General features: G+C 50.6%; 1 protein-coding gene across 1 annotated transcript; it reads left to right on the top strand.

Annotated features, from left to right (window-relative positions):
• The first annotated feature begins 252 nt into the window (after positions 1-252).
• LOC119114696 (homogentisate 1,2-dioxygenase) lies at positions 253-21732 on the top strand. Its single transcript, XM_037238714.1, has 10 exons — positions 253-313; positions 4891-5157; positions 10901-11034; positions 11557-11734; positions 12169-12348; positions 15610-15836; positions 18882-19008; positions 19598-19779; positions 19970-20105; positions 20484-21732. Exons 2-10 carry the CDS (start codon positions 5001-5003, stop codon positions 20492-20494), a joined length of 1332 nt encoding a protein of 443 aa, XP_037094609.1. The 5' UTR covers positions 253-313; positions 4891-5000; the 3' UTR covers positions 20495-21732.
• Positions 21733-21869: the final 137 nt, after the last annotated feature.

Below are 21869 nucleotides of genomic sequence, written 5' to 3'. Positions count from 1 at the left end.
ATCCCGCGTAAGGAAGAAGCGTGACGCCGGATGCTATTGGCGGTACACAGCATCCCATCATTCAGCCGGCTGCACCTGCTCCCTCCGTGTGCGCAGTTCTCTAACGACGCAGTTATGCTGGTCACGTGCACCTGAAGCCTCCCGCCTCGTAAGGAGACCCCGCCTGGAGCGTGCCGCGCCAGGTGACGCCAGGCGCCGGCCCTGCTGAGAGGGGCGCATACCGGCGGGCCGTAGTGACGTCACTTGCCAGCGGCGGCTGGCGGCTAGTCAGGTGGACGGCAGACGGCGGCGGCGGCGGCCGGCGAGAGGGCAGGTGAGAGCCGGGGTCGGCGGGGCCTGGGGGCGGGGGACTATGTCGGGGAGAGGGAGGGGGTTGCATGTTATCCGTGGGGGTGACGTGACGGGTAAGGAGCACACGTCACGTTCCTCACGGCAGTGTGGTCCGTGCTCAGTGGGTTCGTCCCATCAGGGCTCCAGCCCACCCGGCTTGCGGCGCATTTGATGGAGAATGTCTGAGAGAGGCTATTGTGGACATCCATAAAGTTAGCAAAATAGTCGCATCGGACTCGGGTTCCAATAAAGGAAACGTGCACACAAGCGCAACTCCGTCAAAAAATGAGTTGATTCAGTCTCGAACTTCGATTTCGAATTGGAGGATGGCTACATGGTCGCCGTGCAGACCAGGACGTGCACCTCTAACGTGAGATCCAGGCGTCTCCGCGCAGCCTCCAGGCATTTACGAGTCAAATATGCGGGCATACAGTGTTCCCTCCATAATGCATCTATTCCCAATCTGAAGACGGCTACGTGGTCGTGATGCTATTGTGATGCAAAGTATGTGCACTTGCAACAACCTGATCTGCCAGTGTCGTTGTTTTTGCAACATGATGGGGTCAATGCCCCGTGTCGTGTAATTTATTCAATACTGCATCTAGTCCACATTTATAAATGGCTGCATGCCTTTGTCTCTTCATGTACATACATCATGGCTATTTCACCCACATGACGCATGACAGTGGAAACCGCTTGAAAAGGCAGGAACATGCTGATACCTAGCATTTAAGTCTGAAAAGCTATTTCTGCGTCGTCCACGCTCATCGAAGGCAGAATTCGCGAGTTAATGCAGGTGAATTACGCTGGTGTCGTGGGCTGTTCACGGTGTCAGTGACCTCGGGGGGTCAGATTGTGACGGTCTTGTGTCGTTCACCCATCACACCTACAACATCATTCGTACTTTGTCACTAATATGTCTTTTGCGCAAGTAGTAGAAGTAGTAATAATAGTAGAAGCGGCATAAGTAATAACAGCAATATTAGACGTAGTAGTAGTAGTACTAGTAGCAGAAGTAGTAAAAATGAATTTCGATAATTTGTAACAATTAACGACGTTCACGTTGTGAACCTGTTTACGGTCTCACCGTGGGACATGTGAGGGGAAAAATCGTAATGTTTTTATGTAGCTGACCTAACAAAAAGCCAGCATTTACGATGGAGAGCTATGGGTACCGCTGAGGTTTTCCCGTAATAAATTCTGAATGGTTGTGCGTACGGCTCTGAGACTTTGTACACCCGAGTTGGTGTAGTTTTATAGATCTTGTAAACAGATTTGGGGTTTCTCACTCCGACAGCGCATGGTCTGTGATGCCTCCTCGAGGTGATCTTGGTGACCTTGTGTCAAAAGGTGACGAACAACGCTAAATGAACGCATGAAGTGCACCCCAAAGAGATTTTTAGACTTTTCTTTTATCTTTAGCTTTCTGAGTGCATTACTATCGTTTTGATGGTTTTTAAGAGGTCAAGTACTTCAATGTCAAGCTAGTTTAAAGTTTTACGTCTGTAGCCAGGCTCGGCCCTTGGAAGGTTATGCAACTTGGACCTTGCACCTTCGAAAGGCACTTTAACCCGCGCCCTGCCGGGGTCCTGAGATAACCGCGCCCGGTCAGGGGGAAGTTGACTTCCCCTCCCTGGGATCCCAACTTCCAGACACCGTACGAGAAAAGCCAAGATACCATTGGGAAGTTTCTCCAAATGATGAAGAATGGACATCAAGTCAAATGCGAGGTCGCCACAGGTCATGAAGGAAAAAAAGATTATTCTGACAGATGTTCTTTAAACCTATGTTAATACGTCAAGACGGATATTGAGGGCACACAATTAAGCGTTAAGACTGTGAGAAGACCACTGCTACCACTTTTGTTTCCATGCAAGGGTCGGTCAGGTTAGGTCACCGTTTACGGTTGGTCCACCAATAGTCGGCAAGACCGATGCTTTTTTGTTTTCTTTCACAATGTGCTTCTGGCTAAGTTTATGTTATTAGGTGCAGCTGTGGAACAAAAGTATCCCAGGCACAGATATTTTTAAGATGACAGATAGGTCGGCTGAGTTTTATGAGGTCATTGACATTGTATGACCTCATCTGACCGGTCGTGTATTCACGTGACCTATTTTAACCTCGTTATGTTACCATGATGCCACAACATGTTTGCAGCGGAAGCTTGGAATTCTGCGCTAAAAATAGCCCAATAAAACTACCTATTTTAATCTCAACGTTGTTTTGCTGAGGGCACCCATGGAAGTAGACCATGACCTAGGTCAATGTCATGCGCCCTGTGGTCATAAGAAGGCTGTGCATGTGATTTAGTACTCTTTTCGGCACATAGAAATACTAATACTACAAAGAAATGCGTGAATTCAAAGACATGCGTCTAGATTTGCATTATTCACAAAAAACCGCGAACGTTGACCTCACCCAGGTCACTGGCCTCGACTGTTTCCGAAAACCTCAAAGATAGGTATTATGATTTTATATTACTATAACAAAGTTGCGCAAGGACAAACAACGCACAAAAAGTTATATGTGGTCAAGGTCTTTTAGAGGCTGATCTCTTTGGCCTGACCGAGATCACTGACCTCAGCAGATCAAGACTTGACTGTGCTCGTAGCATTGTAGGGAGGAAGTCAACTTCTCCCCTCCCCGGCGGGGCGCGGGTTAACGCTGCTTTTCCCATTCGTGAGGTTAGTTTAGTTCTGGACATAGCCGGGCGGACCAACGCAATGATAGCCCCTACGTGAACAATACGGTATAATACCCTTCGTGAGTATGCACCCCTTTGACCTGACATGACATATCACAAGTCACATCTGTCGATGTGAAATAACACTCATCTGATGAATGTTTTCGAAAGATACTCAATGCCGTTTTCGCGTGCGTGCTGTGCTGATTTGATTCCTTGCCTCGGTTTGACCCGTCGAAGGTCACGTTCCACATCGCTTAGGCACACCCATCTTATGAATTTTGAGGAGAGCTTTTCAACAGCCTTTTCCACTAAGCTCTAGCATACATAGTTGTTATATTATAGAGGGTTTCAATCCCTCCGGATATTGTAGAGCGACAATGAACAAAAACTGCCGTATGGTATGGTTAAACATCAGGCGGTTGCACACGTAATACCTACTATCTCGCCTCGATATATGACCCATGGATGTCAAAATGCAAAAGTGTGCTGCGTCAGCTGCGTAGCAATCGATAGAGCGCTTCACGGGACCGTTTTTCTGACTAAATGAGGCCAAACCGTTAGCTGTGTATGTACTGAATGACACGGCAAACACACGGCCTTTTCATGTTTTGAATCGATGTATCATTAAAGGAATTGTGTGTCACGGCGTGTTTCACGTCCAGAGGTCTGCAAACTATACGGTGACCTCTGTGGGTCAGCTTGTCGAAAGCGCATTTACCTGACGGCGCGACGATCACGTAGCCCTGTTCACATTTGCAATGGATGCCTTATTAAACAAGTCGTGCGTGACTGTGTAGTTGATCGATAAATGCCTGAAGACCAATCATTCATATTTTGAGGGCCTGACGCTAAAATGCATTTGCCTGACGCAACGTGTGGGACGCATGCGTTTTCAAACTGGAGACGATGGACAACTGAAGAAGCTCTCAGGGATGGTGCGTTCGACTTGCAGATTCCTGTTAGCTCCACAATGACGTTTTGGGTCACGTGGTTAATAGTACGAATGTCTGACGTCACGGTGGCCATGCAGCCGTTTTAGATTTGATTAAAGTCAATGGATTACCGAAGGAGTTGTGTGTGACCTGCGATTTTGACCCATAGATATCTGGAGGGTTAGCAGTGACATTAGGAGTCGACATTACTAAAAAGCAGCATATACTTCGTTGTGACCGCGTGTATACTCGTGCATGACAGCATGTCATATGCTCATGTCATAAATCATATACTCATATATACATATGCATGTATATATATCATGTACCAACTTTATCACTCACTCATGCGTGCCCGCGTATCTAGCCTATAGATGGCCGGAGCCTAAAAGGCGACATGTAGAGCTGGCGTTTGAGAAGAGCATACAATTTATGCCAGGACGACCATGCATCGATGCTTAGATCTGAAACAGACGCATCATGGAAGAAGTTGTACCTGATCGGGCATTTGACTCCTGTATACCTAGATGCAAAATTGTGACTTTTCGGAGTTGAAGTTGTTGAAAGCGTGTTTAGTTGACATAATGGCAATCATGTGGACGCTGTTGCAATTGAAAACGCTGCGGTATTGACAGGCTGTGCACGATTGTGCATTTCCTTTATCGGAATATAAACCCCAACCAGGTGGATACGATCGTCAATGATGTGTGTGGGGGCTTAGCGGTGGCCATTGGGGATAGCTATTTTAGAATGATAGTTTTTGCGCGCTTGCAAATAATTTCATTTACAAATTTCGTCTCAAAATTCCAAATGCTGCTGCCTTGGACTGGTGAACACCGGCAAGTCGTCGTACGAACCGCACTGCGCACCGCGCGGGTAGCGTTGAAAAAAAATCCGCACGCACCGGCCTGATAGCATTAAGTCAAGCCATTCTTTTCCCAGGTCATATCGTCCCAATAACCTTCACTGAAGATCAGGTAATCAGAATCAGGACCAGGAAAAGCCCTCAAGTGCTCAGGATCAGGGCGAGGAAGAACCTTCAAGTGCTCAGGATGGGCTGGGATGAGCTCCAATACCAGAGCGGGTTCGGCAACGAGTTTGCCAGCACCGACCCGCGCTGCCCGGACGCCCTGCCCGAGGGACAGAACAACCCGCAGAAGTGTCCGTACGGCCTATATGCCGAGCAGCTGTCAGGCACTGCGTTCACAGGTACCCGCCGCGGCCTCGTTCGGCTCCAGGTCAGCTCGGACGGGCACTCACTGGCCACGACGAAGCGAACATGCAGAGTGGCCTGCAGCGTGAGCATTCTGTAGCGCTCGTTCATCCCCTCCCCCCCCCCCCCCGTCCTTCAGCCCAGGGCTGGCGACACCGTGGGGGATGTGGGGGACGCGTCCCCCACAGCTTTCAGAAAAGGGGAACTGTCCCCTACAATCTCAGAGACCCAAAATTGTAGCACGCATGCATAGGCATTCCAGTGAATCGAGTAACAGACAAAATCACACACAGAGCTCTAAACATGCGTGGCGTGGGACGTGGCGAACCAAGCACGCTACACCCGATTCTGTCCAAAGGTAGCTCTCCGCACCTGCAAACCCCATTACGCGGGTTCGCCTTCGGCTGTTCAACGACTTTTCCACGTTTTTCTGCAGTTTTCCCGCGCGAATGTAATTTTTATATCTTCGCAAGGATCGTGCCTCAATTTGAGCTGCGCCCCTCCCCTGACAGCGTTGAGCGGGGCGCGCACATGTACTTAGAACTTGGCCCCCATTGTCTACTCCATCAGGTCTTTGATGTAATAAGAACCTGAACTTTGGCACTCATAAAATGCATTAAAAACATGCATGTATTATAAACGCCTCTGATACATGAACAAGAGTTTTCCAAACTTAGTTCTGGAGGCGTTTAATCATCATATAAGTTTTTACTTACATGATGAAATGAGGCGCAAACAGCACATTTCAGATAACTGTGAATCTGAGCGCGTGTTTGCGCGCCTGCAAGGATGCACATTTGTTGCATCACGTATGCGGCTACGGTCTCGCTTGTGACAAGAGCGGCGCACCGTCCCGTGTTTCGAAAGTCACTGCTCAGGACCATAGAAGTCATCGTCACGTGCTTCATAAGTCACTGGCCAGGATCCTGGATCCACCACCAGGTCAGTATGCAAAACGCTCATTTTTTAACAAGCCCACCATGGACAGGTTAAATGAAATGAGCTACCCTTGAAATTGAGATGGGGTGGGCCAGACGACCCAAAAATTAGTTGATATATTTTTTGGGTGTGCATACTATATGCAGGGACCTACCACATCTGCAACGCAATGGATATGCGTGTACAGACTAGGCAGGTTGAGGTGATCCAAAACCTCCACTAGGTCCAAGTAATGTAGATCCAAGTAATGTAGGTAGCATGTTCAACTAAGCTTTAATCAGTTAGCTCACTCAGAGCCAAGCTCGTCACTAATTCCACACCAATGAATCGAAAATTTTCGTCCGTCAGTTTCCGCGGCAAACAGCAAAGAAACGAAACCCTGTATCTGCCAATTTCAAAAGCCATGATCCATCCAACCTAGCTTTTGCTGGCCGATTGTTCTTTCCGCCTGTTTCACAGGGCATTTCTCCCATGCTGTAGTGGGCGAGAATTTCCGCCGAATGGTAGTACTCAATAATCGATCTGTCTCGTCGCGATAACGCTGTTATATCGTTGATTTGGTTGTTTGTGCGCGCAATGTATTTTGCTTTACTGGAGTCATTTTCACGCACTTTTGTGCCGTTTTCCAAAACTTATAAAAATCCTCAGATTTTGTTATACCAATAACACAGGAAATCTGCCATCTTCAGGGGCGCAGTCAGAGCCTTGGCAACGAGGGGGGGGGGGAGGCGCAGGGTTGAGAAAGGTCCCCTGATGGTGAAAGGCCCTCTCCCCCAATAAATGTTGTGCAGATTTAGACGTTGTTGGACGTATACGGCTTCGGGAATAAAAAGAGTAAGGTGATGTGCGCCACCATTAAAGGTTGCCGCGGAAGCCCCCGGTGGGTAGCCGCCAGGCGCGCTACAGGCTGCATGTAGAGCGAGGACCCGATTCAGTTTTCAAATTGTTTTCAATACGTTCGAAGTCTTTGAAGCTTGTCTCATTGTCCGCGGTTGGTGTAGGCTGCCGATCACCTCACAGCGATTTTCATTCACCTGCCTTTTGACTTGGACGCTGTCCACTTTGGAGGGATGCAGTAGGCTATGCTGTGAGGTATTGCGGAGGCGAATCCGTCGCGTGTGACGGTCATGAAGCTTCCACCACAGGAATGTCGTTTTGCAAAACAGGTTTGGGGCGCTGAACGATGAAAATGGCTGAACATGCCCATGACGTGCGCTCGAAAAAACAGATTTCTCTCAAAGGTGACATACGTTTCCCCCACAGTATGGAGGCTAGAGTCTCCCCCAGCTGAATAGGAGACTACACTCCTGTCCCTATTCCCCCGCTCTAGTTCAACGAGAGAGGCTGTTGTTGGCCGTCATTGTCACTTTGTTGGGCCTTGGTGATCGATACCAGTTTTTGTTAATCGACGCAGGGTCGATGTTGTGCAGCTTAAGACGTTGTTGGCTGCGGGAAGAAAGAGAGTAAGTTGATGCGCGTGACTATTAAAAGCCGCCACGGAAACCTCCGGCAGGTAGCCGCAAGGCGGGCCTCGGGCTGCATGACAGCATTCGCGGTGGACGTGTCCGGAACGCCCAGTGTTGTTTTACTGATCACTGTCGGACGATTACCGCTATCGGCTGAGTCACGTGATGTCAATCGTCGAGCTTTTGTAACTGTTGCATTGAGTATTTACGTCCAAGTGAGTGTCGGCACATTTCAAGGGTTTTTCCGGCGTAGTCGCTGGTAAATCTGTTACATGTTTTGGTGCCAATATCCGGCTGGTTTTCAATTATCCGTTAACACGTGGTGACAGAATGCCGCAGCGAGCGGAGCTTGTGGCAGTCTTAAGAACTTGAGACATCTCTGAATAATGCCCAAGCACTCAGGCGATGACACAAAACGTGGCTATAGTTAAAAGGCGTATGAATTGTGCCATTGGAACACAGCATGCAGCAAAAACAAACAAAAAATGATCCAATAAACGGGCACGAGCACGAACCCGGAGCTCCAAAAGTTTGACGAGCTCCATCAGCTGCACTGCACCCGACACCACATCACGGTTTGCACTTTCTTTGTTTCTTTTACCTGTGTCATGATTATGAGAAACCCTTCAAATTTATATTATTTTGAGCTCTCACTTTCAATGTTCTGCGTGTACAAACTTAAGCTCCAGAAGTTGGAGGTCAGACTCATCGTTGGGGAGGGAGCGAATTGGACTTGGGGAGGGGAGGTAGGGGCTCACCCAATAGGATACGGATTAACACCCGTGCTTGGGTTTGGCGCACTTCCCGACCTTCGTGACAACTAATGTCAGATAATGTGAGATGCAATAAGAAAAAATGCGATGTGGGTGTGGTAACGACATTCCTGGTGTAGGACGCGGGCTTAATTTCTGTAAAAGTTGCCCATCCATGTCAACAAACTTGTGAATGTGAAAGTGCGTTGGGTGACAAAGTTCACTCTGCCCGTACAATGTGAACTTTGATATGGCAAAGACTGCAGCAAGAGATGACCATCATTTGAAAACCACTGAGAAGCTCCCAAACCGTTACACATGTTTTCGCACTCTTTAGAATAGTGCTGAAGTAGACATCAGCATGCGCAAGAGCCGTTGACTGCTGCAGCGCTAAGCCAAGGCGTCTGATGATGGCTGAGTGTGTTCGTCATTTGCCTGCCGTTTATTTCGCGACGCTTGGGTGACTTTTTGGCGTGACTTTCACCGTCGGGCCAACAACCAGTTTCTGACATCAGCTGTTGAGCCCACTCCCGCCTGACGTGCAGTGCGAGGAGCAGAGCGAGGATGCTGTGCCATATAAGTGAGCAGAGGTGCCTGCACTGGACTCGTGTCCGCCGCCTTTGCCATCTCGCAGGGCCGGTTTTCCGTGCCGGGGGGCAACGTGACGGCCAGTGGCCAATAGGAGCGAGAGACATTGGGTCCACCGCGGCGGCGCCGATGCCTATCTACTGGCGGTCGGCGGCGGAAGGCGACTGCTCCAGCTGGCGGTCCGTGTCTCAAATGGTCAAAGGGATCTTGCGCGTTCAGGGTCGCGAAGTTATCGTAGTATTTCCCGAGGCTAGACAGGACCGGTACCCTTTAATCGCTTTCCACAACAGTGATCGCACTCACGGTTCTTTTAGATATCACAGTTATTTATATATTTTTTCTTTTCTTCTTTTTTCATTTTTTTTAAATTTCGCGCTCACGATTTCGAAACTTCCAGGAAGCGTCAGTGGCGGTGGCTGCTAATAAATTGGCAGTTCTTCCGAAAACGTATCGGTACGACATTCCCCGAGACAGGCCGTTTTCGCAGTCGTCCAAACTTTCGGTTTGACCATTTGAGATACGTTGGTGGCACGGGTCGTGGAGACAGGAGCGCAGTTCCTCACCGTCTCACGGCTCTAATTCAGCTCACCGAGGCGGCACCATAGATATACGCCAATGAGGAGCGCCTCTCGTTCCAAATATGGGCACAAATGGGATCAGCTTATCGAACCCAATACAGACGTGTAGCGGGCAGGAATGGCGCACTGAAATTTTATTCGAATAACAGTTATTGGCATGTGACCTGTAGTTAAATACATCATTCCCAATCACATTTTTCACATGAAATCGACACCTGCCTTGTTTAACGGACATACAGGACCGCCAGCAGCGCATCGCCCGTTGCTATGCGTTGCTATGTCAGCACCGACGACTTATTTGTAAACAAACGCACTTGCTTCCCGCTCGTCCAAGTACGGAATGGGCTTGGGTTGTGACGTCATGAGTAAGGAATGAGCTTACACTGGCTCACGAAGGACTTGGCTCAGGCTTTGATGATTGCCGGGGCTCTGGAAGTAAGCCACTGTGAGGGTTACCGGAGCTCTGGGGAGTTCACCGCACTGGGGTTAGCGAGGCTCTGGGGAGTCGAGGAATCAGCCGCTGTGAGGGCTACCGGGGCTCCGGAGAGCCAGCCGCTGCGAGGGCTACCGGGGCTCTAGAGAGTCGGCCGCTGTGAGGGCTACCGGGGTTCTGGAGAGCCAGCCGCTGTGGGGCTACCGGGGCTCTAGAGAGTCAGCCGCTGTGAGGGCTACCGGGGCTCTGGAGAGTCAGCCGCTGTGAGGGCTACCGGGGCGCTGGGGAGTCAACCGCTGTGAGGGCTACCGGGGCTCTGGAGAGTCAGCCGCTGTGAGGGCTACCGGGGCGCTGCGGAGTCAGCCACTCTGCCGACGGGCAGTCAAAACACTCAACGCAATGATTACTCGATTGCTACCGATGTCTTCACAGCCGTTTGAAGGATAGACGGCATACTTGCGAAGCCCGGCCCTCGACCACTTTCTAAAAACTGGCGGCTATAACAGAGCAGCGCGCCACCTACAATGCATTACACGGAGGAGACCGAGCTGAGTGCGAGGATTAGGAACACGCATGTAGGCGGCCCCACAATGTCTGACGGCTAGCCGCGTCCTGGCAGCCGGCCGAGCCTCGCCAAATGCCGTCCCAGCCGATGATGTGCCTTTGGGCTCTCGAACACCGATGCAGCCGCATCGCACCGGCTGGGAAGCTGGCACTGCCATGCCCACAATCCTCCCTGTTATTCTTGTGCTTGCTGATCACCAGCTATGTCAAACCGCGATCTTTCTGCAGCGGCGCGGAGTGTGTATGGTGAATTTGCAAGCATCGCCTTTTTTGCACGGTTTGCTGCTTATAAGCCACGTTGCAAAAGATTATCTATTTCTGTTCAGCTCCCTGGACTGAATTTTGGGGAATGGCTAGCACGTAGGCCTTTTCCAGATATCACCCAGCCTGTTCACTCCCATTACCGCATTGTTTCGCAGCGCCTCGCGAGCACAATCAGCGTACATGGCTGTACCGCATTCGTCCATCCGTGTGTCACGAGCCTTTCACTCCGGTCAAGGAGTGCAACAAAACGACTATCGACTGGGAGCAGGAAGCCCCAGACCCCAACCAGGTAACATGCAGTGTGTATGGCTGTCTGCACCAGCTGATAGGGTGTGCTCTTTATGATATGACTGAGCAGTTTGGCGCGGAAAGGAAGACACCGATGGATGTATCGGGCGGACGAATTGTAACGCTGATACTTGTGTATTACCGCGCATCAGCATCGTTCGCAAGGAATCCAAATGCTGAAGAGTGTTCAGAAATCGGTCGCAGTTGACTCAGTAAGCCAATGCCGTCACTATCGTCGGCGGACCGACCTCTCGACACTTCAGCTAAGCCAATGGCTCAGCTCGATCTTGCACGCCCAGGCGCTCTGTTACGCTGCGCGCTTCTGGGGGCCGAAATCCATACATTTTCGGTTACCCGCTGTCTTCCCGAGCCGCACTTGTCCAGCCATCGAGAGAATGTCGGTGGACGACTGACGAAAACAGGTCACTGGCGATGATAGCCATCATGGCTGGTGACAGTGTGGTGCGGCGAAATGGGCCTCGTGCCAGGACTGCACCAGTCACGCCCGCCACCCCCACCTCAGATGCTGTGGCGGCCGTTCGCCCTGCCGGACGGCGAGGTCGACTTTGTATCCGGCCTGCACACGGTATGTGGCGCCGGCCACCCGCGCGAGCGGCACGGCTTGGCTGTCCACGTGTACCTTTGCACCGCCCCCATGGGCGACAGCTGCCTCTACAACAGCGACGGGGACTTCCTCATCGGTGAGCACGGCTGCTTGAGAGTGGTCTGTTTCCCCTGCGCCATGCGCGAGGTTCCGCGGACATCGGGTTCCAGTGCAAAGATGGCAGACTTCGTGCTATGTGGGTTGCTAGCCGGGTGGATGAAGCCTCAAGAGTGGTCACTTATCAGGGTTTGAATACTGAACGATTAGGGACAACCCGCGCATCGTCCGTGGCGAAATTGCATGCAAGTGGAAATCTGGCTCCCTTGTGTGCAGCAAACATTCTGACTCATGGAATAGCCCTTGAAGCTACCAACAGTCCTTTAAAGCCTCCTGAACGGCACGAATTCTCCAGCTAGAAATTCCGACCGCAGCCTTCGTCCAACACAGCATGAAGAGAGCCGCTGATGCACGGGGACCGACGCACACGGTCGCTGCGTCGCTAACGCCTGACGTGCGCCGTTCCGGCCGCAGTGCCGCAGCAGGGCGAGCTGCGGATCACCACGGAGATGGGGCGGCTGCGCGTCAGGCCCAACGAGATCTGCGTGGTGCCGCAAGGCGTGCGCTTCCACGTGGCCGTGAGCGGGCCCAGCCGCGGCTACGTGCTCGAGGTGTACGACGGCCACTTCCAGCTTCCATACCTGGGGCCGATTGGTGAGTGAAGCCCAGCGCGCAAGTGGGGAAGCGTCAACACTCGGCGCCTCGTAATAACCAGCAGTGTAACACAGGTGGATGCCATTCGCTCTATCTGTCCTCAACAAATAATAAGAATGCTGTGTTCAGATTCGTGTATTGTACACGAAATAATGTACACTGTTGTCTGTTTATCGCATCGTTTTATCGTCACATGTGATGCAGCTGAACTTTTGACCACCTTTATGGTCTAGTCTGCCGCATTACCATAGCTGAATTTGTAGGGCATGCATTGATATGAGGAGACATTTTCGCCCCACTCAAAGCCTTCTATTGTCGCGTGACCAAAAAAAGACGGACAGAAATTCACGTTAAGCTATGTATGTGTTCACGGTTTAAGTCCAGCAATATTCATATAGCAATGGTAACAGTTTCTTAACCGTGTGATCTAGCCTTCGGGTGACATTTTGCAATACGTTTGCAAGTAATCAGTTTTCTACATGGTGACTAATTTGGCGTAAGAAATACAACCCTTTAGGCCAGTGGCCCAGACGAGTTTGGTCTTCCTTCAAGTTTTCTAGTATCTAGCTCGTACAAAGGTGCACATACCACACCACTCGTAGGGGAATTCGTTGGAGGCTGTGGCCTCCAGTGTTCACAATGATTAGACTGGTTTTCGACATTGGTCGCCGCGACCCTTGACTCCAGGGCTGGAGATCACTTTCGGAAAGTGGGGAGGTCTAGAAGCCAGAAGCCCATTAGGAACCAGTTCGGGATAAAAGCCCTCTCCCAAAAAAGGAATGCATCGGTTTTGAGCCATTTTATTTCGAGAGACACTTTCCCACGATTTAAACCAAACAAATAGAGTTTTTTTGGTGAAAAACTGGCACGCAGACCAGAGCGCGATTGGAAGTGTTATGAGACACCAACGAGCTAAAGGTGCGCCACATTTTGACTCAACCCAAGTATTTGTCACCGCTGGAACAATCATCTGATTTTCTTAAGCAAATTTGACCCGACCGAACGAGTGCCAGTTCCATCCGACTTTATCACCATTTTCATACTTAAGTGCAGCTCATTGCTTGTTGCTCACTTTGATGCATCGAAGGCGCGCACGTTTTGTTTAACGCAAGCGTCTCTCGCCGTATCTACAAAAGCCTGACACGACTTTGTACATTTTACCCACTTTGGACCGACGTAATTACGTCTGAAATATGACCTGGTTCATTTCTGTTTTGACACCATGTTATATGGTCAACACGAATTGGGCACATTTGGCATGCCTTTTGCACCATTTTGAGCACAAAACTCTAAAACTGACATATTCTTTGCAGGCATCATTAAACAGAGCAGTCCACATTTGTATGTGGCTTTAAACTGAAACGGCGTCATTGAAGATCAATCGGCGAAGTTCACAGCCCTGCCCTTTGCAAGACCTAAACCACTGTAGTTTCTGAGTCACATGCTCGTGAAGACGTGAAGACTTCTTGGTCCTAATAAATGTGTCTGGCATTTGTGACCCGGTCTTGGTAAATGACCGGGTCACTACTTCAAGATCGCTCAGGCATCCATGACTCAATAAAACGTCATTTAAATCTTGCCACTCCATTGGTTATGCGAGGATCAAGGCCAAGAAAGATACAACGTTCGTGTCGTTCTTTTTGACGCTTGTAACCGCGATTTTCGGATATAAGGTCCGTCAATTGGCTTTCAATCAATACTGTGCAAGGTACGATGGCATAAGCAAACAAGAACGTATTGAGAAGCATGAATAGAAAAATTGTGTTGTCTTGGGCAGCTTTTTCCACCCAAAAGTATGCAAATCGGGATAAGTGAGCTTATTCCATATATAGGATGCTTGCTTCAATACCTTTAAACGTCGGACAAATTTAAAATGTTTGTCAAATCTCAGGCACATTTTTCATGTCTCTTAAAGGGACATCAGAAAAATACAGTGGTTATGCGGCGCTGCTGAATCCTTGGGCCTTGGTTGTGACCTTAAAAGTTCACCTGGAAGTTGATTGTCATCCTTGGCCGGAATGTATGCACGGCTTTCACATGGGACCTTGACTTACGTGACTGACCTCTGGATGATCTGTTTGTGGTAGAGCAAAGCGGATCGCGTGTCATTACCAGCGGGTTGTTTACCGAGAACTCCCTTTTACGAGGAATTAGCACTCGACACCAAATTCAAATAAGAATGCGTCTCCTACTAAACGGATGTTGAATTGTGTGGATACTCAGGAAGTTTCAAATATAAATGCATGCCTCATGGCTTAGTATATAAGCATGCCTGAAGTTGTCACATGTATCTCATAAACGTACTTCATTAACTCCCTTAAGGCTTGTGAAAAGGGTGCCGGATACAAACATTTCGTTGCATGCGTAACATGATCAAATCTCGCGCTTCCACTTTCTACTCTTATGTGGAGGGGTGGACACTTTATCAGTTGTTTGGTCTTGCTAACGCACACAGTACTTGGTCACGTAAGCTATTTGCCAAGTGCATACGACATGACATGTGCGTCGAAGATCCAGTGCATTCAACTTTCATCTGAAGCCGGACGCCCCAAGATAGTCTTTCAGAGTTATCCACAAAAGTTTGCCACATTGATCCCAACCATTGCAGAATCAGACAATGTCAAAGCCATGAACGGAAAATGCAGATCTTCACGAGACAGAAACTATGAGGTTGCCGCAAATGAGATGCATGTCGCAAGATTGCGAGGAACAATCGAAAAATTCCAGAACAGTGGGCTAGAGCAACGACAATCGTGTGGAATGTATAGGCGGACAAAAGGCTAATCCGTGGAATCAACCGCCAACAACCGCTTTTATTGGAGCGTACGTACGCTATCCACCGATGCCATCAACTGAAGCCGACACTGTCTCACGATCGTGTTTTGCATTGTCACCATCGCCAATGTAATCATCCAATCACCATCGTCAACGTGCTGGCTGTTGTGTTTTACAAGACAGTACTTGGTAGCAACGATAACCAGTGCAACAAGTGCAAACAAACCGCAGGTGAAATCTGAAGGAGAAAGTGGCGATCCACCCGGAGTCAAGCACAAAGAAAAAAAGATATTACACGCGCCTCTGCCTCGCTCCACTAGCCCATCAGGGTTCACGAGGTAAAAGTACTGCTGAAATTAGCACCTAACCTGCGACTCACACCGGCTCTCGGAAGTTGTACCGATACCCACTGTTCATCTGACGGCTGACGTGACTGGCGTACATCAGTAGAGTAACAGACCCCTCCCTCTCACGTGCTGCCCGCAGGCGCTAACGGGCTGGCGAACCCGCGCGACTTTCTGTCGCCGTGCGCCTGGTACGAGGACCGCGACGTGGCCGGTTACCGCGTTCTCTCCAAGTACCAGGGTCGCTGGTTCGAGGCCCGCCAGGACCACTCGCCGTTCGACGTGGTCGCCTGGCACGGCAACCTGGCGCCGTACAAGTACGACCTGGCCAAGTTCATGGTCATCAACGCCACCGCCTTCGATCACGCAGTGAGTTGGGGCGGCAGTGCTGCGCGGTCCGTGGTTCGACAGGGTTGTTTAGTATGTCCGTGAAGTTAGCGATTTATTCAGCGATTTCTTCAGCGACGAGTTCCGAATCCTCTGTCAAGCGGACTTGAAGTCAATTGTGGCATGAGAGCACCAAAAACGACCCTTATTTTGCAATATTATGTGACCTTCAAGGTCAAAATCTGGGTCAAAAGTCGGGGAACTCGGTATCACCAAAAAACTACCGGCCGATTTGAAAACTGTGAACATCAAAATATTCACAAGCGCAAGAGCTAGCGCGCGTCAAAAAGTTCTGGCCTTTCAACGTAACCCTTCAAGGTCAAACGCCGGCTCAAAGAACGGGGAACTCCATATCACCAAAAAATACCGGCCTATTTTAAACTTCTAAACATCAGAATATTTCCCAAAGAAAAACTAGCGTCCGTGAAAAAGTTCTGACCTCTTAAGGTCACCCTTCAAGGTCAAACGCGGGCTCAAAGACGGGGACCTCCATATGACCCTAAAATTACCGTCCGATTTCAGACTTACAAACATCAGGATATTCACCACAGAAAGAGCTGGCGTCCGTCAGAAAGTCCAGACCTTTCGAGGTCACCTTTCAAGGTAAAATGCGGGCTCACAGGACGGGAAACTCTATATCACCCGAAAACTACCGACCGACTTTCAACCTAAAAATACCAGGATATTCACCACATAAAAAACTGGCGTCCGTTAACAGTCCTGACCTCTGAAGGACACCATTCAAGGTCAAACGCGGGCTCAAGGACGGTGAACTCCAATATCACCCCAAAATTACCGGCCGATTTTTAACTTACAAAGATCAGAATATTTGCCACACAAAGAACTAGCGTCCGTCAAAAAGTTCTGACCTCTTAAGGTCACCCTTTCAGGTCAAACGCGAGCTGAAAGGATGAGGAACTCTTGTAAGTTTGAGATCGGCCTTTGGGTGATATGGAGTTCTCTGTCTTTTAACCCCGCGTTTGACCTAAAAGGGTGACCTTAAAATGTCACGACTTTTGAACGGACGGTTACTCTTTCTGTGATGAATGTTCTGATCTTCGTAAGTTCAAAATCGGCCAGAATTTTTGTGTAATACAGAGTTCTTTGTCCTTTAAGGCCGCGTTTGACCTTGAATGGTGACCTTGAGAGGCCAGCACTTTTTGGCGGACGCTAGCTATTTCTGTGGTGAATATTCTGATGTTAGTAAGCAAACATCGGCCGGTAATTTTAGGGTCATATGGAGTTCCCCGTCTTTGAGCCCACGTTTGACCCTGAAGGGTGACCTTGAGAGGTCAGGACTTTTTGACGGGCGGTAGTTATTTCTGCGGTAAATATTCCGATGTTTGTACGTTCAAAATCGGCTAGCAATTTTTGGATGATACAGGGTTTCCCGTTCCTTGAGCCGGCGTTTGACCTTAAAGGGTGACCTTCAGAGGTCTGCACTTTTTGACGGACGGTAGTTCTTTCTGTGGTGAACATTTTAGTGTTTGTGATTTAGAGTTCCCCGTCCTTTGAGCCCGCGTTTGACCTTGAAGGGGACCTTGAGAGGTCAGAAGTTTTTGACGGATAGTAGTTTTTTCTGCGGTGAACATTCTGATGCTTGTAAGTTAAAAATCGGTCGGTAACTTTTGGGTGATATGAAGTTCCCCATCTTTTGAGTCCGCCTTTGACCTTGAATAGTGACTTCTAGAGATCCAGACTTTTTGACGGACGCTAGTTCTTTCTGTGGAATTCCCCGTCCTCTGAGCCCGCGCTTGCACTACGCACCCTAGGGCATTTGGGTGTCGAGATAACTATTCAAAGCAAAACTATGGCAGCGATGCTCACTGCGGATTGGAGGTGCCAGTTCGCCGGCGACTCAAATTTGCGGGATGTGATTTGCGGGTTGCATCGGGCCCCGCACTAGTTCTGGCTGTTGATTGGCGGAGAACGCGTGCGATTGGTGGCTTGTGTTTGGCGGGGAGGCGGCCTGGAATTTGCCATCGAAGCGTCTGCAGCCGGCACCTTTAAGGGTGACCTTGAGAGGTTCGGACTTCTTGTCGGACGCTAGCTCTTTTTGTGATGAATATTCTGATGTTTGTAAGTTAAAAATCGGCCGGTAATTTTTGGGTAATATGGAGTCCCCGTCCTTGAGCCCGCGTCTGACCTTGAAGGGTGACCTTGAGAGGTCAGGAGGTTTTGACGGACGCTAGTTCTTTCGGTGGCGAGTATTCTGATGTTCGCAAGTTTAAAATCGATCGTTAATTTTTGGGTTATATGTTGTTCCCCGTCGTTTAAGCCTGCGTTTGACCTTGAAGGGTAACCTTGAGAGGTCAGGATTTTTGACGGGCGATAGTTCCTTCTTTGGGAAATATTCTGATTATTAGAAGTTTAAAATAGGCCGGTAATTTTTGGGTGATTTGGAGTTCCCGTCCTTTGAGCCGGTGTCTGGCCTTGAAAGGTGACCTTGAGAGGTCAGAGCTTGCGATTGTGCGCTAGCTCTTTCGGTTCTGAATATTTTGATGCTTACGGTTTTCAAAACGGCAGTTTTTGGGTGATATCGAGTTCCCCGTCATTTGACCCAGCTTTTGACCTTGAAGGTCACATGATATTGCAAAATAAGTGTCATTTTTGGTGTTTTCATGCCACAATAGGCATTGAGACACCTTTCAGGGAAATCGAAAACCGTCGCTGAAAAAAATCGCTGAATAAACCGCTAACCTCACGGAGGTTTGTTTAGTGCGTGTGAAATGCTTTAACCGCGCTTTTAAGTACGTGTACAATGCTCCCGGTGTTGCGAGGGGAAAAGTTCTAAACCTTAAAGCCGTAAGACATCAAAGCCATCTTGTTATATGTCTTGTTTGGGACGAAGAGCCCATAATCATATTATAATACTGACCGCAACCACCGTACGATGTTCGCCGCATTTTGAGTACGCCACTCATGTGGGGCGTGCTGCTTTTCTGTGATGTCATAACTAAGCAGATTGCATCGATGTCATGACTTCACGTTGCCGTGAGCGAACGGTGACCCGGTGACCGTCGCCAGGACCCGTCCATCTTCACGGTGCTCACGTGCCAGTCGACGCAGCCTGGTGTGGCGATCGCGGACTTCGTCATCTTCCCGCCGCGCTGGGCCGTCCAGGAGCACACCTTCAGGCCGCCCTACTACCACAGTCAGCGCACACTAGGGACTTCCCGCGGGCTCCGTGAAGAGCGCATTTGTCTCCCCCCCCCCCCCCCCCCCCCCCTGCTACATGCTACTGCTCCCAACTCCCGCCTGACTGCGCTACGCTGTGCAGATTTCCCAGGTCCTGCTGCCGCAGCCTAAAACTCGCGGCATTCAATCACGCTCTTCCAGCGAGCGCGCTGGATTGTGCCGGGAGTACGTGGCCCAGAAAACGCACCACTCGGGCGTGATTTTGAGCTCAACTTCAAGCGGTATGTCATCGATGAGCACGTTTTTCTCACCATGCTCTTTAGTTCTCCCTGCCTCATGGTCCTTGCTTCTTGTTTCCGAGGCATGGTGGCTGATGGTTCACTTCGATATGTCCGTCTAGGATAAGTTATTATCCCAACGCTGGTGGCGTCAGACGCCCCCCCCCCCCCCCCCCTGGTTGATACGCCACACAGCTCTGGTATCCGCAATGGACCAAAACTCCGCTTCCGTTACTACCCGCACGCCCGTCACTCGCCGATCGATGCTAAGCTCACGGGAGCGGAGCTCGCCAGCCGTGCACCGCTTCGTCCACCTCCCGCCGCCAGGGAACTGCATGTCCGAGTTCATGGGGCTCATCTACGGCAACTACGAGGCCAAGGAAGAGGGCCTGCAGCCGGGCGGCGCCACGCTGCACTCCATGATGACACCGCACGGTCCGGACGCCAAGTGCTTCGAGGCGGCGAGCAACAGCGAGCTGAAGCCCGTCCACATCGCTGGCGGCACGCAGGTGCGCTCGCGCCGGGAGACCCGGCCGCTCCGGCCGCACGCTACAAGCAGAGACGCTGTGTGGCTGCGTCCCGCCGGACGGACCGGGCGGAAGTCGCTCGTGGGGATAGCGAGGGAACCGTTCCGACGGCTCTACTTGGTGGCCGGGATATGCACGCGATCTGACTAACGCCATCGTTGGTGTTCCGCAGGCTTTCATGTTTGAGAGCTCTTTGGGCCTGGCCATGACGTCCTGGGGCCACCGGACCTGCATGAAGACCAATCCAGACTACTACAAGTGCTGGCAGACGCTGAAGAAGCACTTCACGCCTCCCGCCATTGGAACGCGTGGGTAGAGCATGTCACCCAGCTGGTGGAGCACGGCCGGATGGTGTTGGCATGGAGAAGAAAGGCGCTCCTTTTCCGGCACAACAGGGGGAGGGGGCAGGAAAAAGGAGACCGGATCGGAAGCATAGGCGGATCAGCGAACACAACATTCGGATCAACGGTCAGCCTCTTTTCGTGTATCACAGAAACATTTCGCTGGCGCCACCTATATGCATTTAACTTAGCACAGGATGATGCACACCACCAAAATTCCCAACGCTGCATTTAAGAAAAGCAGGATTGTTTCACGTTGGAAGAGGTTCAAATGAAATAGGCAGACTCGAGAAGCATCCAAGACCGGGTACCGCACTATGACGTCACGCGTCCCCCTTTTCGCAGCGGAGGAATAGACCAGCGCCTGGGACCGGACCAGACAAGACCCATGATATCGGAACAAACAAAACGGACACTTCATCACAGCCCCTGGCGGACGTCCGACCTACGCTACACAATCGTCCGACCTACGCTGCACAATCGTCCGACCTACGCTACACAATCGTCCGACCTACGCTGCACAATCGTCCGACCTACGCTGCACAATCGTCCGACCTACGCTGCACACGCCATCGTCGCCATTCACACGGCATGACCGCTGGACTAGCCGCAGCGGCGCTGCCAGGGGAGAGGGCTAGCCTGGCTGCCGTGCTGTGGGTTGCGCTGGGGCGGCGGTGGCCTCGGGCGGCTGAGGCGTGGCCAGCCCTCGGGGTGGGACCAGCGGGTTCTGTGGAGGCGGCGCCAGCCAGCTGATGTCGCCGGGCAGGACACGGAGACCGCAGTGCCGCGCCACCGACTGCGCTTATCGGCTGCCGGAGCCTGGCTCCCGAAACTGCCTAGCGGGGCCACTGCCAGAGCCTGGCTCCAGCCCAATATTATTAAGCACACAGTCCTAGCGGAGCCATAAATCGTGTACCGGGATGAGTAATGATCCATATCATGTGCGCGCTAGCATTGATTGTACTTCCACTTATCAGCAACCGTTTGTGCGCACGTCAGCTTTATTTAAAAAGCAGTGGAGTGAGATTACGAGGCGGCTACTGCTATTTGACCACCGAAGGAGCACTGATCATGCGCTAGAGTGCGCACTCATTTATAGCAGAGCTCTGCATATTGTGACATAACCCCTATTATCACCCCCACGGACTGTCCTCCAACGCGCCCGTCTTGCCCGAGTGGTGTTCAAGACACTGGCCGTAAGCCGCCGGCCCGCGGCCGGGCGGGCAGAGCGACATCGACTAGCATTCCCGGTAATAAGCCGAACCTGCGCGTTCACCGTAGGCTTACGGCAACGCCTCAGTGTCAGCGCTCATGGCTTGTCTGGGAGATTTTTATGTCTGGAAGATGTTTGTCGTTGTCCACCCAAGTTAAGTCGTCTAAGGGTGATGGGTTTTGGAGCATATCAATATGTGGCCTACCGGCAGTAAGGTCACCTATTATGTACTAAGCGCGAGTGGCGACTGCGAATAGCTGGTGCTTAACAAAGTGACGATGTTGTAATAAACTAAGTAATGTTGCGCGTCATACTGTATCGCTAACTAATATCACATCATCTGGTTGGGCCGAAGACGTGCAATAAACCGATGTCACGCTGCGGATGAGTTTGTTCCGGGCATTACCACGGTCACGCATCCAGCGTGAGGGTCATACTCATTACTTCTTTGAAAGGATTGAAATTTTCATAAAAACTTAGGTCCAGAAACAGGTTGTTCGAGGTGGCAAACGTCATAG

This window comes from Pollicipes pollicipes, unplaced genomic scaffold (genome assembly GCF_011947565.3).
Source record: "Pollicipes pollicipes isolate AB1234 unplaced genomic scaffold, Ppol_2.1 Scaffold_2975;HRSCAF=3490_pilon_pilon_pilon, whole genome shotgun sequence".
NCBI classification, from domain to species: domain Eukaryota; kingdom Metazoa; phylum Arthropoda; class Thecostraca; order Pollicipedomorpha; family Pollicipedidae; genus Pollicipes; species Pollicipes pollicipes.
Note: the sequence above shows the minus strand (reverse complement) of the source record. Positions and strands in the feature narration are given on the sequence as shown.

Bases quoted from the DNA above. Each gene is read 5' to 3' on its own strand.
- LOC119114696 (XM_037238714.1), top strand. From the start codon at position 5,001: ATGGGCTGGGATGAGCTCCAATACCAGAGCGGGTTCGGCAACGAGTTT. The intron at 12,349-15,609 runs GTGAGTGAAGCC...TGCTGCCCGCAG, and splicing joins TCCATACCTGGGGCCGATTG to GCGCTAACGGGCTGGCGAAC. The intron at 19,780-19,969 runs GTGCGCTCGCGC...GGTGTTCCGCAG, and splicing joins ACATCGCTGGCGGCACGCAG to GCTTTCATGTTTGAGAGCTC.